This window comes from Petaurus breviceps, unplaced genomic scaffold, assembly GCF_028583685.1.
Source record: "Petaurus breviceps papuanus isolate PSGF00001 unplaced genomic scaffold, PetGlider_PUasm1.0 90630, whole genome shotgun sequence".
Lineage (NCBI taxonomy): Eukaryota > Metazoa > Chordata > Mammalia > Diprotodontia > Petauridae > Petaurus > Petaurus breviceps.
The window spans coordinates 3,440,542-3,460,057 of NW_027187291.1; the positions used below are offsets into that span (position 1 = coordinate 3,440,542).

The 19,516-nt window shown below is 40.2% G+C and overlaps 1 protein-coding gene across 2 annotated transcripts in view; it reads left to right on the forward strand.

Annotated features, from left to right (window-relative positions):
* The first annotated feature begins 2,814 nt into the window (after positions 1-2,814).
* KAT7 (lysine acetyltransferase 7) overlaps positions 2,815-19,516 on the forward strand; it is a 31,637-nt gene continuing 14,935 nt past the window's right edge. The window contains exons 1-8 of one of the 2 annotated variants that reach the window (XM_069064400.1): positions 2,815-3,253; positions 5,366-5,513; positions 7,411-7,587; positions 8,595-8,834; positions 10,455-10,537; positions 13,877-13,966; positions 16,525-16,623; positions 18,378-18,488. In XM_069064400.1, the coding sequence (XP_068920501.1) occupies positions 3,239-3,253; positions 5,366-5,513; positions 7,411-7,587; positions 8,595-8,834; positions 10,455-10,537; positions 13,877-13,966; positions 16,525-16,623; positions 18,378-18,488 (963 nt within the window). In that variant the 5' untranslated portion in view covers positions 2,815-3,238. The remainder of the gene's footprint in view (positions 3,254-5,365; positions 5,514-7,410; positions 7,588-8,594; positions 8,835-10,454; positions 10,538-13,876; positions 13,967-16,524; positions 16,624-18,377; positions 18,489-19,516) is intronic. The other variant, XM_069064401.1, reaches the window with a different exon arrangement.

Sequence of the window (19,516 nt, forward strand, 5' to 3'; positions counted from 1 at the left end):
TCCCTCCTAGCCCCATTACTTTGAATTTGCCTCATATATACTTCGTATTTGTTTGTATGTATATGGGAATCAATAAAATATAAACTTCTTGAGAGAAAGGACCGTTTGAATTTTTTGCTTTTAAATTCCCAGGTCTACCAGAGTGTGTAAGTGGTGGATCATATAAGTGTAATTCCTGCAAAGTCATTTGGTATGAGACTCTCTCCTTATTGGTGGAGATGAATGTTCTCCTCTGCTTAGGGTTGTGATGGAGTTGTCAAAATATATAGAGAACCTTAATTCTCCAGTTACCCTTCAACATTTTCATAGCCACTCTCTGTTCTGGATTCTCTAAACATCAAGTTGCTTAGGGCATTCTTGGCTTTCTACTTTGAGAAGGAAGATGGAAGAGGCCAATCCTATTTCAGGATTCCAAAGGAAAAGATTCTGGGAAGACATGAGAGGAGTCTCCATCATGTCACACTATCTCTGGCTTGCTGCTCTAGACTCTAGGGAGTTTCCCCTTTGATGAGATTCAGGACCCTCTCTGTTGCTTGACCTGAGTTGCTTCATTCCCAATGGGAGATATAGTCTCCTATGTATATATGTTCTCTGATTTCTGTTTTGATGTTGCCTTGGAAGAATAGGTTTCTTTGCCATTCACCACATGTGCTCATTGTGGAATTGGTATTAGGTGGGAAAGGGTCAAGCTTTGGATATAGAACTTGAAGTTCCCTTCTCTCCTAAAGTGACAAAGGGATTAGAAGTTAGATGGAATCTAATCATATCCCTTAGGCTAATAATATTTAGGGGAGTAGATAGATGTAATTCTAGCCTGAGATCCCCAATCTCTGAGAGCAGGGTGGCCACTGGTCCCAACCTCCTGTTTTTCCTGGAAGGAACTAAATTCTCCTTGGAGAAGGGTATGGGAGAGAAGTTAGATATGTCTATTCTGACTTGCTTGGAGTGGCCTCAGCTACCTACATCAGGAAAATCACAGATCTTTTTCAAGTATTGAAGAAGTATGCTTTAATTCCTTTATCAGATAATAATTGGCTCTAGGAGGGCAGACTTCTCACCATTATATTAACTTCCCCACCCCCAACTGACCATGACCTCAAAAAATGGTCTTTGAATAAATAGGAAGATTTTAAGACTTTTTGAATTTCACTATAGGATATCTTCACAATTCATACATCTTATGTGTTTCTCCATAGATATGTGTTACTACCCCAAGAACAACATTTCCTGTAACATGCTGGGAGAGCTCAGAAAACTAAGGCCTTTCTTTCCTTTTGTACAATTCCAGCCTTCATACCCTAACTCAGATCCAGGCTCTGTACGCAGTGCTTGAAATCATGCTGTTGCTTAATTTTTTTTTTTATATAATTTCATGTGAACATCTCATTGAGGGCAGGGACTTTCATTTGTATCATTGGCTAGCACAGTGTCTGAGACTAGGAAGTGCTTAATCAATCTCTATAGATTGAGGGATGTAATTGTGATCAGTTTGGATTTCTTTGTTTAAAGTTAATTTGTCAATTAACAAGTAATTATCTTATTCACCTTCCATCCCCACTTCCATTAAAAAGAAAAAAAATTATAATAATTATAATAGCTAACATTTATATAGCACTTATTCACTAGGTATGAAGCTAAATGCTTTTCACTTATTATCTCTTTTGATCCTCACAACAACCCTGTAAAGTAGGTGTCATTATTATCCCCATTTTACAGATGAGGAAAAAAAAAGTTAACTTGCCCAGGTTCACCGTGTTAGCATCTGAGGCTAAATTTGAACCCAGGCCTTTCTGGTTCCAGGCCCAGTGCTCTACAAACATAGTTAAACAAACAAGATTTCTACATTAGCTGGGCCCCAAAACATATGTCTCATTCTACATCTTGACTCCATCACCTTTCAGTCAGGAAGCAGGGCAATTGGGGTTAAGTGACTTGCCCAAGGTCACACAGCTAGTAAGTGTTAAGTGTCTAAGGTCGAATTTGAACTGGGATCCTCCTGACTCCAGGGCTGGTGGGGCATTCACCCCACACCTAGCCACCCCTTAGAGTTCCTAAGTCTTTCAAAATTGTTTGACTTTACAATGTTATATTGTCCTTCTGGTTCTGCTTACTTCATCCTGCATCAGTTCATAAAAAGTTGATTATTAAGTTTCTTTGAAACCACCCCCTTCCTCATTTCTTACAATACAGTAGTGATCTGTTACCCTCCTATATCACAATGTTTTGCCATTCCCTGATTGGTGGATACTCCCTTAGTTTCCAGTTCTTTGCCACTACAAAAAGTCCCTGTATTTTTGTACACATGGGTTCTTTTCTTCTTTCTTTTATGTCTTTGGGGGGGTATATGCCCAGTAACGTTATTGTATGCAGAGTTTAGTGATTTTGGAGGTATTGTTTGGCTGGACCAATATCGCATTAATATAATTATTCACCTCCTCCCCCCGCCCAGACCCTCCAACATAGCCAATTTTGCCAGTCTTTGTGAAGTGATTCTCAGAGCTGCATTTTAATTTGCATTGTATTAATGATTTGGAGCATTGTTTCATATAGATTTTGATAGCTTGGATTTCTTCCTTTGAGAATTGCTTTTGATCATTTATCAGTTAGGAAATGACTCATTCCTATAAATTTAGATTTCTTTGCAAACTATAGGTTTTCAATGCAGTTTCTTAGAAACGTCATATTTTTTTTTTAAGTCAAGTCATAAAAGGGTTAAATAAGGGATGGATGAGGGGTGGGTGGAGGGAAGAGGGCTTCCTTCCTGCCTCCATTAAATTAATAAACCCAGGAGGCGAACTCTGCCCACGGTAAAGATGAGAGGAACTTGAACTTCAACGGCAAATTGTTTAAAGGTTCTTTTCCCCAAACAAAGATGGCTGACTATACAAGTCAAGCAAACCTTCTACTAATCAAAGATGGCTACCGTATCTCACACCAGTTGATGGAATTTTTGCCCAAGTCGAAGATGGCGGAAGCCGCCCTCAACCGCCAAAGGGACGGTCGCTGGCCGCGGTTTGGGTCAACAGTGTCACATGACATATTCCTAGCCGGAAGTTGAGGGAAAGGCGCCGCTGGCTGAAGCGCCTGCGCATTAGGGTACAGACGCTGTGAGGCAGGAGGGGACTTAAGCTCGTCCTCAAGAGTTGGGACCGTTAAAAAGGCCGCCACGGAGCCCGCCGGAGCTAACGCTGCTGCTGCTGCTGCCCGGGTCGGAACCGCCGGGCCGCAGCCGGCGGCGATGCCGCGAAGGAAGGTGAGAGAAACTGGGTACTTGGCGGGCTCTTGAGGACAGCTTGGTGCGCTGCATGAACTCTGGTCCCTCCCCGTAGCGGCTGCATCCCCTCCTTCTGCACCATACACCCATATGTGGAGCTACTTTCCCTGCCCGAGTCCGGCAGGAAAATGCGGACAAGATACGGGCCTCGGCCTTGGCTTGCACTATTCCTGTTTTCTGGTTGGTTATAACTGGGGCCTTTCTGAATTTCAATTGGTCACTTGGATGCAGAGAGCCGCACTCATTGGCTGGCCACGCCGCCCGTTTGGGCCCAACGGTCACCTCCCCGCGTGTGGGGGCGGCTGCCGGTCCGGCCCTACTGGATCCCAACTGGCTGGTCGGAGCGTTCCCTCTTTTCCTGATTGGTTAATTCCGACAGTCTGTTTCGAGGGGGCGCGCCCCTGGATTAGCTGATTGTGATTGTCTATTGGCTGGGAAGACCTCCTTTCCTCCCTTCCGCTTTGGCGATTGGTGGGGGGTGGGGCTTTATGAGCCTTCATCCTTTCCCAGGTGGGAGACATAACAAAGCGGTGGGGCTCTATGTTGGTGTGGGAAACTGCCCTCCTAGGAGAGTGCCCCGCCTTCCCAAGGCTGTTAATGCCAAGATTCTTGACAGCAGCCTAGGTGGGGGGTGCTTGTTACAGTACCGGGGGAGGGGGAGAAGCAAAATTCTCAAACGACGGGTTACCCCTTTCTTGGAAATAATTAACTGCTAGAGTTAAATTTTAGCTCAGCTCCATCATCATCATCATCATCATCACCACCACCATCCCTAGCATTTATCTAGCTTTAAACCTTGTGAAATGCTTTACAAGTATCTCATTTGATCCATCAGGAATCTGAGGCAGACAGAAGTAGAAAGGGTGTTCAGGGTCTTACAGCTAGTTTGAGGTGGATTTGAATTCAGCTTTTCCTGACTTCAGGCTCAGAACTCTTAATCAGTGCACTTCATCACCTAACTTTATTCTAGAGAGACTTTAGTAATTTGACTAAAGTCACACATCTAGATAGTGGTAAATACTTCCTGACCCAAAACTGCCTCACCATTCATTACCTCTGGGTGTGTTGCCCTAAAAACATTCTAGGCAGGTGATGGACTTTCCAACTCATCTTTCCAGAAAGTTTTTACTAGTAAATTTGAGTTTAAAAATACTACCATCATAAAGTTTGAAGGGAATTTTAAGATGGTTATTGTTGTCAGCCTTATAGATCATCAAATTTTTGACTGTATCCTTTGACTTGATGTTAAGTTGGAAAAGGATAAATAACTTCTTAGGTATTTAGTTGTTGAGATCATAGATCCATGTTAGTACATGTCTGTATGGAGGCAAAGATATTGTTAGAGCTCTGTTAGTAAAACAGCAATCTACCTTGAAGAGCCTTTTGGTCAATGAAGATATTTGGAAAATGGCAATTAATGGTTAAAGAAGGTAAAAACAAAATCTATCTGTTGATGTGCTGTTTTGAGCACCTTTTAACCTTTGTGGAGAAGCTTCAAGGGAAGAGAGTATAGGGAAGGCAAAGGAATTTCCCTATTTAATTTTGCTTGCATTCTTTCCCTTGAAATGTTCTTCTACAGAGCATGGACTCTCATATTTTTTAGTTAATGTCTGGTTCCTTTCAAATGTGACAGATGTTTAGAGAGAATGAGAGATTCCATCATGACACTGTAACATTAGGACTTAAACAAAAGCTGTTTTTAGAGGCACAAGGGAAAGAACCTGGCACTAGTTTTCTCAAACCTGACCCTGTGAGTTCTTGGTCACATCAATCCAACCATTTGAGGTTGGTAGTTTTCATTTTCAGAGTGTGGAACTGATGGTCAGGGACTTCTTAAAACACAGTCAATGATACTGCAACCACAATTTATTTACCTTCGGACTAAATAAAGGTCCATGTGTTGTTTAAATGTAATATTCTAATTTCAAGGAAGTTGACTGTGGTCTGGTAAGAGTATTGCTCATACCAGGAGCTTTGATTTTCATATACTTAAAGTAACTATAAGTATCAAATACTGTTTTACTTCTGTCATTAATACAAATCCAAAGAATAAATGTTTCTTTGCTAATGTCTGGATCTGTGATATTACAGAGGAATGCAGGCAGTAGTTCCGATGGAACTGAAGATTCCGATTTTTCTACAGATATTGAGCATACAGATAGTTCGGAAAGTGATGGGACATCCCGACGATCTGCTCGAGTTACTCGTTCCTCAGCCAGGCTGAGTCAGAGTTCTCAAGGTAAAGAGAATTGTTCTTCCTGATAACCTCCAGGAAGATGGGTGGCTAGCTGGTTATCAAAGTTTTGGCCCAGTGCTGAGGGAGCTTCTTCCTTTACTTAATAGGGATCCCTGAGTATGCTATAATGCAGTGGTAAATTGCTGTTTAAAAAGTCTAGTCATTAAAAATGGTACTTTTAGGGAAAGTCTTTTACTAATAGGTCCATTTGGCCAGGCATAATCTGTAGCTATTGTCCCCAGTCTAATGTATAAAGTGGTTGATGGAAGAAACATTATTCACTTTTTGACTTCCTCATGACATCATTGGTTTTTAATCTCATTTAGGCCAGTTTCCCCCTCTGCAAGATGGGTATCTAAGAGATATATTTTTATAGAACTGGTATGAAATTGCAATTTTATCTACAGAAGGAAGTAGACACACATAATTGTGAGTATGTGTGCCATTCTATGGTCAGCTCTTGGTCATCATTCCCTTTTGTCTTGACCTAGAACTGACTTGGCAGTGGGGGTGGGGAGGGAAGGCTGGGGGTGGTGGTGGGGAGGGAAGATGGGGCAGATACTTCAGAGCACAAAAGGTCTTTTGGTTTGGAGACTAGATTGTGCTTTGAGCAGCCTACCTTCTGGTTTCATTATTCTGAATGTGCTAAGGAAGTTAATGGGAAATATCTTCCCATCAGGCACAAGAATAGGTTTCAAGACTTCACAATCGCTACTTTTGACTTCACTTTTGTCTTTTTGTTTCCAGCTGAAGTTTATTTCTTTCCTCCTCTGATTTGATTTGTTCCAAAAATGCATGGATCATAAAATGACTTAGTGTTCTTGGAGAGGACTGTTGCCCTTGTTCAGGGCAGTTGGCACTTAAGCAGAAGCTGTGGATATTAAACAACAGCAACACAGTGACTGAGATCAAGGCCCCTTCCTAGACTGTTTTACCCCCTGGGCACCACATCATAGTTTTTTCCCTTTGAAACACTGGGCTTTGCAGTTTTCCTTTCCCTTTACTTTGGAAAGTTAGGGACCTGCAAAAAAAATCACAGCATTTCTATTTTATATTTCTTTAGCAAACTTAAAATATGTTTAAATCCTGGGTGTGTGTTTCCTCATGACAGGTTTAGATTGTCAGGGTTTTAGTGTCAAGTTGGAGACTCATGGGATAATCCAGTTTTGAGTGCTCTAGGGCAGGTTTTACTATCCATCAGGATTTAAGTGCTTTCATGTCAATGGTGCCGTGTGTGAGACACTCTCTGAAGAAAATTAAATAGCCACATCTCTTGATGTCTGAATCCATTAGGATGATGATGTTTGAAAGAATATCCAAGAGGCTAAGAGCATGGTTGATTTTGGTATAAGAAAATATTTGTGCATTTTAACTTATGTAGGTGGATTGCCACTTTATGTGAGGTGGGACCAAATGTTTTGGGACCTATGGTTATTTATTTTTCAATTAATAAGCATTTATTGCCTCAACCATGAATTGGGTGCTTCATATACCAAGATAAAATGAAACAGTCCTTGCTTTCAAGGAGTTTTCATTCTGTTGAGGGAGACTGCATACGTAAACATATCCTTTTTAAAAAAAAAATAAACAGGGTAGACTTCTTAGGGGAGGGAAGGACAGTTGGGGAAAATTAGGGAAAAAAGATAATATGTTGAAGGTGTTGCTTGAACTGAGTCTTTTTATTTACTTATCTATTTATTTTTTAATATTCATCTTTTAAATTTTTAGCTCCAAATTCTCTCCTACCCTCCAGCCAGTGTTTGTTGATTTGGGCCCAACAAATACTTGTGTAACTTGAGGAAAGAAATCAGACCTACATCAAATTAATTTGTTTTTCGATAGGAGGAACTATTGGGATTTCTTTCTTTAGTGATTTCTCCGATTTTTTTATTGGTTCCAGATTCTAGCCCAGTTCGGAACTTGCAGTCATTTGGCTCTGAAGAACCTGCCTATTCTACCAGAAGAGTGACTCGTAGTCAACAGCAGCCCACCCCTGTAACACCCAAAAAGTACCCACTCCGGCAGACTCGCTCATCTGGCTCAGAAACTGAGCAAGTGGTTGATTTTTCAGATCGAGGTGAGTAGGAAAAGATGTGGTTCAGGGCATTTGCAGAGGAACTGGTCAGTTTTTCAAGGAGGTTTGAGTGTTATTCTTAAATGGGTAGCTGGGAATGGCATGATATTGGCTATAGTGAGGAATAGGGCTATTTACCTGTCCTGCCTGACTCTCCTTGAGGGCAGTTTGGGTCTGGATAAGTTTTGGACTCCAAAATTTCTATGGACATCCAGCCGATCCTATTCTGAGAGATCTCAGGGAGATCAGGTTGTTTCATTGGCCATCTGAGGTTTGGGGGCCTTCTGTAAGGTGGACTCAGGAGTCTGATACCAATTCACTCTTCTAGAGTACATTCAAATGAGGATAACTGTTTCATTAAATGTCTGTGTTGGAACTTATGGGTGAATGTTTTCCATCAGCAGTAGAGCATGTCATTTTATTGTGATAGTGACTCTTCTGTCTAACTGTGGAGGCCTTGGGAGTAAGTTGGATATTTGGGTTGATGTAAACCATGCTGTTTTCCCCCCACCAAGAAGTTCCTGTAAACCAATCTTCCATTCCCAGTGGTTTCTGCTTGGAAAGGTAGTTGGTTGAATTTATCTTCTTTCTTGTGCATATTACACTGGAAGGAGAGAGTGGGCTGTCAATAGGTTGGGTTTTTTTTTCTAACTTAACCCACTTAAATTATCTTTGGTTTTTGTGGATGGGGAGGGAGCCAGATAAATAAAGTGCATAAGTTTATAAAACTAAATTTTTTTTGTCTTTTTGGAGCAAAAACCAAATTTTAGCCACTGGGTAAAATTGTTCACCAGAAAAAAATGACTTTGGTTTCTTTTCCTTTTCCCTTTTCATCTTAATGATCAGCGAAATGGCCAAAGGGACTTGATTAGTTGGATGAAGTTACAGAATCAAAGAATTTGATAGTCTGTAGACTGCCACTGTATCCATACATAAGCATCTGCATAATTGAGTGTAGATTTTAGTTATGACATTGTACTATAGAAACTCACTACCTGTTTTTCCATCAGATATTAAGAACACAGCAGATCATGATGAGTCTCCACCCCGAACTCCTACTGGCAATGCACCCTCCTCTGAGTCTGATATAGACATCTCCAGTCCCAATGTGTCCCATGATGAAAGTATTGCCAAGGACATGTCTATGAAGGATTCTGGCAGTGACCTATCTCATCGCCCTAAGCGCCGTCGATTCCATGAAAGCTACAATTTCAATATGAAGTGCCCAACACCAGGCTGTAATTCTCTAGGTCGGTTCATACCAATTCCCAGTTTCCTTGTGTGTTACTGCTTTTTTTTCCTCTTTCGGTGAAGATGAGCCAGATATTTTATATCCTGTCTTGATTAAACTCTTGGACTTTTCAGTGGCCATATGCTGATCAAATCAAGTTATGTTGAATGATTTACTATAACAGCTGTGTCTCTAGTCCTTAGCCAGTTGCTCATGCAATAGTGCTTTTTAAATCTGTCTTAAAAGGAAATTTTCTGCTATAAATTAATGCAGCAATACTTTTCTACAGGCCTTTGCCCATAGACATTTTGTGTCTCTGTAGTACATGACATTTTTCATTGTGGCAAGAGCGCAAGTACCAGGAGGTAGTTCTCTTTTGAAATCCCAGTCCCTTTGCTGTGGGTGAAAGGACAAGTAAGAAAAGCGGATTCTCTTCAGAGGCAGAGAAAGTCACCAAAGTCAGGAGAGAGCTGTAATTCCAGAGACATAAAAATTTTCATTTACTTGATTTTCCATTTCAGGGTAAAATTTGACCTCAGGGTGTTTTGGATCTTGCCATTTTTGTTTGGTCATGTAAAGAAATAAAAGGACAGACTTAGAAGATAATAGAAAGTTTCTACATATTTTTTTTTGCTTTTTAGAATTAGGAGTCAAAGAGATTTGACTTTATATCATCTGCTTAAGTGAACTGTCCCAGAAGGAAAGGGCAGAAGGAAATAAGGAGCCTTACAGGTGTAGGTTATTGTTCAAATTCAGCCTTTGATTATATCTACCAAGTTCAGAGTATGAGAATCACTGCTTTTTGGAGGCAGATAGATAGTTAAAAGCAGAGGGTATAGAATTTGCCATTGCTGCTTCAGTGTCTTAATTTGACTTCTTAGTTACCTTCTAACTCTAAATCTATGACTTCTTTATCTGGTTTCTTATTCTTAGTAGTTTGGTGCTTGGTACTTTAGGGTAATGGTTCTTAGAATTTTTTCAGAAATAAGAACCATTTTATTGAGGCAGAATCCCCCAGGACTATCTTTCTCACTTAGTTCCACTTGTTACTTAAAAAACCAAACCAAAACAATACCATTCACTGGAAAGAATGATACTGCTTTTTTGGGAAATGCCAATGAGATGTTTTTAATTATCATAAGTAAATTATCTCATGCAAGAAACCAAAGTGTAAATATTAACATGTTACAAATAGTAATACTGTACTAGACAATCTCGTAGGTCACACTTAGAGGACTGCTTTATAGGAAAGTGAGATAACCTTCTTTTTACCACACGTTAGTGAAAAGAATTGCTCCCTAGGTCCTGAAAGTATTTAGGTTTGCATCTGATAATTTGAGATTTTTTGAACATACTGCTTCTGGATAAATATTCAGGTGAAGTCTTTTCATTTGATAGAATTAGGGATAAATTTGAATTTACTGCCTAGTAGGGAGGGAACTCCACAGAACTTTAGCTCCACATTTGATTCAGATTTACTGATGATTTCAAATGACTGTATTATTTATTTGTAAGCTTCTTTGGTGCCAACCAAATGAAGCTCCTTCTTTTTTCCTTCTCAGGGAGGCAAAGTTGGCTTTCCTTTCTACATAAGGCATCCCCTGTCTAAAATGAAAATTAAAATTGGTTTTCTCCACAGGGCACTTAACAGGGAAGCATGAAAGACACTTCTCCATATCTGGATGCCCACTCTATCATAATCTTTCAGCTGATGAATGCAAGGTAATTTGCTTCTCCTTTATAGAGCATCAACTTCTAGTGTTCAAGCGAACTTCCACATCACAGGCTACTGGGGAAGCCCTCCTTTCAGTTTCATTTTCTTAATAATTTGCACATGGATGACCTGATTGGAGTAATTCATGCATCAGATTGTACTCTAAAATGTGCCTTTTACCCTTCCTAGCTACCTACAATTGATACTTGCTAAATTTTCTGAGAACATCCTTCCCAGGCTACCTGTAGGGACTTGGTTTAAACTTTGAAGTTGTCTGTGTGCTTGGGAACTGCTGCTGCTTCTAAGAATGTAGTTAGAGAACTGTGGTTGGGGCATCAGAGTTTGGCATTTCTAATATTATAGCCACCATTTATATAGTGCTTTCAGGTTTGCAAAGTGCTTTACATAGGTTATCTCACAGCAATCCCATAAACTGAAAACATTTGAAAACACCCTGGGTGCTAAATAGGTTCCTTCTGAAGTATCTGGGTAGGTCAGCACAACTGGTTAGATCATTGGGTTCCAATCAGGGAGCCTGAGGTCACTTCTTTGATCCCTTTCTGAGGGAGTTAATTTTACAAAGAAAATATCCAGTCATTGACCATAAACTGTACCCTTAACTCTAACCTACTACCTGACATATTTTTGCTCTTGGTTACAAGGTGTAAAATTTCTAAAAATTTTAAAGCCTTTAAGTGAAACAAATTAGGGAGAATTAAAAAAATACATATTTGTTCCCTCTATGGATTAAGTTTGTTGGTTTAGAGGCATAGAGTATATTATATGTGATTAACTTCTTATGCTTTAAAAGTTACCATATTAAGAAAGGAGAGAAAGAAGGAAACAAGCATCTATTAAGCACTTATTATATGCCAGGCACTATGCAAAGCACTGGGGATACAAATATAAGCAAAATGATTATTCCTGTCCTCAAGGAGCTTACATTCTAACAGGGGGAAACAGCACACAAAGAGGAACTAGGGGATGTGGGGTGGGAGCATGTTTCTGATGTCCAGATGAATAGCCTTGGTCCCTTCACAAAATGGACTCTCCAGGAGTAGCTCACCAATGGGAGAAGGGGGGTGGGCCTTCCATGGTGAGGGGGTGTGTGGTAGATTGTTGGAGGGTAAGGAGGCCCCTGGCACTGAAGGAAGTTTCATAATGAGCTAGCACTAGAAAGGCATGGTTCAGAAGTCAGGAACAGGACTCTTTCTGGGCAAGGAGTTTTATCTTTGTTTTGCGTAGTGCCTGATGTGAAGTAGGTGTTTAATAAATGCTTGTTCACAGATTTTTGAGTTTTCTAATAAAACAATACAGTTCTTTTCAGCTTCTTGGTAACACATTCATGGAGCACCAGGGAAAACTTGAGTTTTAACTTCAAATCTGACACTAGTTCTCTATCCTGAATCTTTTGACTGAGAAGGCGATAAGCCCTTTGTTACTAATCTTGACACATACATCAGTGGCCATTTCTCTTTGAAACCTAGTTAGAAAGATGAGAATAGATTCAGACAAGAAAATGACCTCTACAAGTAAAGGAGGCATTGGGTCCTTCTTGTCTTGTGAAGATGTAGCATCCCTTTAGAGACAGGCACATGCACTGTTGTTGTTGTTCAGCTGTTTTCATTCGTGTCAGATTCTTTGTGACCCCTATTTTGGGTTTTCTTGGCAGTGGTTTGCCATTTCCTTCTTCAGTTCATTTTACAGATGAGGAAACTGAGGCAAACAGGGTTATAAGTGACTTGCCCAAGGTCAGTGTCTGAGGCCAGATTTGAATTCAGAAAGCTGAGTCTTCCTGACTCTAGGCCTGGCACTCTATCCACTGTGCCACCAAGCTGCCCCTCACCTTCACTGAACTCTCAGACATGAAAGGAATACCCATGATAACTAACATACCCAACAAGTAGTCAGCCAGTCTGTTGGAGGACCTTCAAGGAAGGGGAAGCCAGTATCTCTCAAGGCAACCTGTTCCCCTTTTGTACCGATCTAATTAATTTTTTTTTTTGCCTTTTTTGGGAGGGCAACTGGGGTTAAGTGACTTGCCCAAGGTCACACAGCTAGTGTGTTAAGTGTCTGAGGTCTGATTTGAACTCAGGTCCTCCTGGCTCCAGGGCTGGTGTTCTATTCACTGTTCCACCTAGCTGCCCCACAGATCTAATTCTTATCAGGTTGATTGTTTTTTTAACCAACATTAGGTTCTCCATTTGCCTATTTGCAGCTCCCACTCATGGCATTTTTGTCTGCCACCTAGAACCCAACAGAACATGTCTAATTCCTCTTCCACATGTTAGCCTTCATGTACTTGAACACATTTGTCATGTTCTTCCTGAGTCTGCCCTTTTTTCTTCAGTCTAAACCTGTCTGATTCCTTCAACTGTCCTTCATATGACAAAGACACAGGACCCTTTGAGACTTAATTGTGATTGGATACTAGAGATAATGTTACAAAAAAACATAAGGGAGGCAGAATAGTGCCATGGAATGAGTCTTGAATTTGGGCTTCGAGAACTTTGATTTTAAATCCCTGCCATGCCACCTACTACTTGTCTAAAGCTGGGCAAACCTCCCTAGGCTTCAGTTTCCTCACCTTATAAAATGAAAGGGTTGAATTAGATGATCTGAGGCCCCTAAGTATCGGAGCTCTAAGTATTCTAACCTTCCTGTTGGTTACTTGAGGGGCAGTAAAGGTTATTTAATAACACAAAAATCTTTCCTGAAACATTTTCTTCATTCTCCATTTCCCCCCTCCCCTCCTTGTTGTCTACTCTTTTCCCTGCCAGTCTATTACAGATACTTTATATTTTTGGCTCTTCTGTTGGAGGGGAAGTAAGAAAAATTGGAAGAAAAGGTTTTCTCTTAACATCTATAGGATATTAGAGAAGGGAATGGGTATATGCCTATGACTCAGTATTCCTTATCCAAATCATGGGGGTGGGGGAAAAGTGTAAGAACCAGCTTAAGCAGGTAGCCACAATGCAAGTTCATGGATCCCAGCTTTTTGATGGAAAGGGCACTAGACCACAGGTCAGAGGACACTGATTTACTGTTGCGTCTTCCCAGTTAGCTGTGTGACTTCACTCTGATCATTTCACTCCTTTGGTCTTTAGCTCCTCTATCTGGAAAAAAAGAGGCATAAGAACCCTTGCCCTACAGATTTCACAGGCATATAATAATGATAAAATGAGATAATAGAGTTGAAAACACTTTGAAAGTAAAAGTGTTATGTAAATTCAGGACATATTATTAAAATTTATTTCTATACCTCAGATGATTTGTAGTCTGAACTTTCTGTAACGCCTACTCTCACAGTGTGCATAATGGTAGTCGGGGGTTTTTTTCCCTTCCAGGTAAGAGCACAGAGCAGGGATAAGCAGATAGAAGAGAGAATGCTATCCCACAGGCAAGATGACAACAATAGGCATGCAACCAGGCACCAGGTGAGTGCCTTACTAGCGTAATGGCCACTCGTGATTTTGTGACACTTCCTAGGTCTCTTTTGGAGCTTAATATTTGCAGTTAGGTATGGGCCTTGCCTACATTAGATGCAGTTGATGTGTGTGATGAATGAGGTACTACCCATGCCCATTGCTTCCTATGTGCTTATAAATTTGCTCTGCTTCCAGCCCTTTGCTACAGATTTGTTTAGGAAATGTATAAACATTAGAAAGAGCTTTGTAAACTGTAAAGCACTGTATAAATGTCAGCTGTCAACTCTCTACCTCACAAGGCAGTTGTGAGAAAAACTACAATTTGCTATCCCCCTAAATGTTTATATATTTAGCTTGTGATTTGTCTTTGACTGGTAGGATCCATGATGTAGGAATAGAATTCCGTTTTCTATAGTGGCTTAGAATTTAAAAGGACTTTATATAAATCTCATTTGATTTGTAGAGAAACCTTATGGAGTAACTAATGCAGTAGTGGTGTCATCCTAATTTTGTAGATGAAAACAGATGACAGACTTTTTCAGCAAACATTTATTACTCTGTATTGAGCTGGGAATACAGAGTTGAAAAATGAGGACCTTGAAGTTTAGTAGTGGAGATGAGACCTATATATAAATAACTAATACAAATCAGAGAAAGATTAAAGGCAGGGCCAAAAACAATCAGAGGAGAGAGGGATCACTTCTAACTGGGAACGTCAAGGAAGGTTTTGCACAAGACATGATATCTAAGCTATATTTTGAAGGAAGGGAAGGATATCAATAAGTAGAGGTGATTGGGGTTCTGGGGGTGAGGTGGGTAGAGGGAAGTATGTGTGGGATTTGTTTCAGGCATGAGGTCAGAGTAAGAAAAAGGTACAGAGGCTGAAGAGGGACAGGGATGGGGACAAATAGCCTGGCATGACTGAGTATAATGAAGGGTACAGTGCAGGAGGATAGGTACTATCCTCAGTAGAACTGAGGGAGTAGTTTTGAGCTTGATTGGAGAAGAGTTTGCATTTTATTCCCTAGGCCATAGGAAGATATGAAGGTTTTTGAACAAGGAAGTAAAATAAAATCATCTGTGAGATTAAAATACATAAAATAAAATACAGTTATCCCTTCCATATCACAACTTTCCCCATTACAGTTTCAATATATTGTGGGTCGGCATTAGAAATTAAATGGGAGAGGTGGCTAGGTAGCGCGGTGAATAGAGCAATAGCCCTGGAGTCAGGAGGACCTGAGTTCATATCCGGCTTCAGACACTTAACACAAAAACTAGTTGTGTGACCTTGGGCAGGTCACTTAACCCCAATTGCCCTCCCCGCCAAAAAATTAAATGGGAATTTTGGGGGGAGTTTTGCAGAAGCCACAAATGACACAAAGATGTTAGCAGATGACATAGAAAAAGTTTAGAAACTCAGAAATACATAAGATATATGTATAGTTTTATATAATATCAGCATATTTTATCTTTTAATACCTTAATCATTCAGACTTCTCTCATAAAAAGGCAGGATCAAACAATTTTATGTAGATTTTCCAGATTGTGGGGCAACGTGCCCCTAGCTTCAGTGATGTGGAAGGGATAACTACATTGGTGAGATTCTGGTAGTGACAAAGGATATAATGTTGAGGGCAAGACATTGGAAATAGGAAGATCAGTTAGACTGTTCTACAGTTGATTTGAGAAGTGATGATCTAAACTAGATTGAAACAATTGCAAGAATAATGTAGTTAGATTGGATAAGATTGGATAAAGGGTAGTGAAAAGGAGGCAAGAAGTCCAAGATGACCCCAGAGTTCTGAGGAATGCAGCATATGTATGAAGTCAGGAGGGATTGTTTTGAATGGAAGATGGCATCTTTTGGACATGTTAAGTTTAATATGTCACTGGGACATTCAGCTGGAGATATCCAAGTACTTGCAAAATCAGCAGAGACAAAGATTTGGTAGTCATTTTTATATAAAGGGTGATAATTGAAACTGGGACTGAATTAGATCCAACCTAAGGAGGGACTAGAGAAAAGAACAAGAACAGAGACCACACTTAATCAGAGAGGTAGCCAGAGACCCAGGAGCGAGTAGTATTGAAGTCATGGGAAGGAAAGGTGATCATCTGATCACAGCTGAGAAGGAAGTCCAGGATTGTTCTAAATGATAGTAGAGGAAGGATGAGAGGGTATGTGTTTGTGTGTGTGTATCTGTGTATGTATATATATATATATATATATATATATATATATATATATATATATATGTGCATCTGTGTATCTGTATGTGTGCATAAGTGTGTGTATATATGTGTGTGTGTATCTGTAGCTGTGTGCATATATATGTGAGCATTGGTATATGTGTGTGTGTATGTTTCTCTGTGTATGTGTATGTGTGTGCATGTGCACCAATTTAGAATTTTAAAATTTGCCGCAGAAATCACAGAGTGACTATTCTATACACAGTTAAACCCTTGGTTGGATACCACCTCATTGCATTCCATATCGTCATAGTATAGAGTGATTCCAAACTTGTACTTGTTTAATTTCATAGTTTTTTTCTACTCCTTTCTAGGCACCAACAGAAAGGCAGCTTCGATATAAGGAGAAGGTGGCTGAGCTCAGGAAGAAGAGGAACTCTGGACTAAGCAAAGAGCAAAAAGAGAAATACATGGTAAGATATTAAATGCATTATTTTACTAAAATCTTGTGAGCACATTTGATACTTTTTGGGTCTAGGCATTCTTTGCTTTAATGTACTTTCTGTTTGAAATGACCCAAAAGTGTGTGGATGCAATGTCATTGAAACTCAGTGAAAGTTACTATTATACTTAATACTAGGGCTGTTGATGGTGGGAAAGGAGGTGAGTGGGACCTAATGTGAAAATGGTATTTGGGTCTTATGAATTGTGAAGTCCTTTTTAGCATTAAAAAAAAAAATCCTTTCTTGACCAAGTCATTCCCTTAAAGCTGTTGTTCTCTGTCTCTTCCTTTCACAGGCAGAATCCTTGAAAAAGCTGTCCCAACTCATTGCTGTGACTTGTTCTCTCACTGTCTCCTCAGCACTAGGCAGTTTTCCTTCCCACCTCCTCATTCAACTGAACTGGCCCACTCCAAGTTACCAGTGATCTTATACCAAACCCTCTGAATTTTTCTCAGTCCTCATCCTTCTTGATCTCACTGCAACTTTTGACAGCGTCAACCACCTCTCCTCCTGGATGCTATTTTTGCCCTAGGTTTTCATGACACTACTCTCTCTTGGTTTTGCTCCTTACTCTCCTTTGTTGGGTTGTCCATGTGCTGCCACCTAACCTCAAGTCTCTGCCTTAGGAACCTTCTCTTTTTATCTGTGTACTTTTCTTTTTGGTAACTTTATCAACTCCCATGAGTTCATTTATCTCTATGCAGATGATTTCCACAGTTGTGTTTTGAGCCCTAGTTTCTCTCCTTAGCTCCACTCCTATAGCACTAGCTGCTCATTGGACATAAATATTCTATTTATTTTAAGCAGCTCAAACTCAGAAATCCAAAATGGAATTCATTATTTTCCTCCTCCCCCAAAGGTCTTCTTTGGCCTCAGTTCCTTATTTTGATCAAGAGCATCACCATCGTGTGGTCATACAGGTTCATGACCTTGGAGTCCTCTTCAGTTCCTCAGTCTTCACCACTTAACATATTTCAGTTGCTAAAACTTGATTCCACTTTTACAACATCTTGGCTATCTGTCCCTACTTGAATGACCATTCTCTACTCTCACCTAGGCTACCGCAGTAGCCTTCTAATGACTTTTCCTGTCTCAGTTCTCTCTCTCTTTTTCTAATTCTTCTTTCACACAGCTTCCAGTGTTGTTCCTAGAGCATAGGTCTGACCATATTATTACTGCTTGATAAACACTCAATTTGGCTTCCCATTAGCTTTAAGATCAAATAATAAATACTGCCCTTTGGCAGTTAAAGCCCTTCACAGCACGGCTAGACTTTATTGTCTATTATTCCTTTGTATGTATTGTTCAGTTTGGCCAGATTATTAGCTTTCTTCCTATATCTCACACACATTCTTCTGTCTCCTGTCTGTGACTCTTTGCACAGGTGTTCCCTCATGTTCGAGACATGCTCCCTCACCAGTGCTTTTTAGAATTGCTAGTTCCCTTCAGAGCTCCATTCATTAGCTGTCTCTTATATGAAGCCTTTCCTGATCCTTTCCCCACCTTCCATCCTCCAGGGTTGCTTCTGAGTTTCATCCTCTCCAGAATCACTTAGGGTGGGTGACTTTAAGGTTGACATAGCTAGCTCGTGGTTTTGAATCATTAGGCCCTCAAAAAATATGAAGTTAGATTATTTATGGCTCTGGCAAACTTGGATTGATAAGGTTTGTGGGTCTAAGTACCAGGAGCCTGGAGGTGTCATGTTGTCTTCTGGTGTTTTCTAGGAGCACAGACAGACCTATGGAAGCACACGGGAGCCTCTCCTGGAAAACCTGACCAGCGAGTATGACTTGGACCTTTTCCGAAGGGCACAAGCTCGAGCATCAGAGGATTTGGTGAGTCTTGTAACCCCCTAGGAAGTATAACAGCCACTAAGGGAAAGGGAGGGAACTTAGAAACATCCATAAAGAGTGATGGGAGGCTTATTTGATCCAGAGTCAAAATAGACTTTTATATTCTGAATTCCCTCCTTTGGCAAAGAAATACACTGCTTATTAAAATAAAAGTTTTGTTGATCACTACTGAGTCTACTGTTGCCACAGAATTATATATTTCCAAGGTACTGTTTTATTCTAATTTTCATCAATATTCCTTTCACAATTTAGTTTGGGTGCCCTGAGTAGAATTTCTAGCAGTTTTAAGAAAATTCTTATAATTAATTTTTGTGGGAGATTGAAAATATATACAATACAATACAATGCAATGCAATATAATATATACTTTAAATAGTAGATGTGTTTCAACAGTTGACTTTAATGTGAAGAGAATTCTCTTTTCCTGTTGTCTTCATGGGGATGAGGGACAGTGGGAGGAATTTCCTAATAGACTTTGCTGAAAAACATAATAGCTTTGTGATAGCAACTACATTGCTGGGAAAGGCTTCCTCATTGGCCTTCTTGCTCACTTTTCATCACTTTGGTGTCTGGAAGCCAGTTCTGTGGCTTGGTGGTTACCTGCTAGGATCCTAGAAGTAGGCGCTTTATCATAGGACCATCATTGACCACAGCTGCCCAGTGGCCCTTCCAGAACTTCCCATTCTTTCCCCATTTCAGTATCTGATACTTTCATCTGTGTTTTCCATTTCCTCTCTTTTCTCTATCCCCTAAGCCTGGGGAATGCTACAGTTTCCCCAACTCTTAAGAATTGCATATCCAGAGCTCGAAGGGACCTTAGAGATGGTCTAAAGTGGTTTCTACATTCTACAGTTGAGGAAGTTGAGGCCCATAGAGATGAAATTATTTTCCTGAGGTCACATAGGTAGTAAAGAGCCTCTGGAGTCAGAAGACATTGAGTCCCAGTCACATCTCTGACATTTATTAGCTTTTCCATCTTGAACAATAAGTCACTTAGCCCTGAGCCTCAG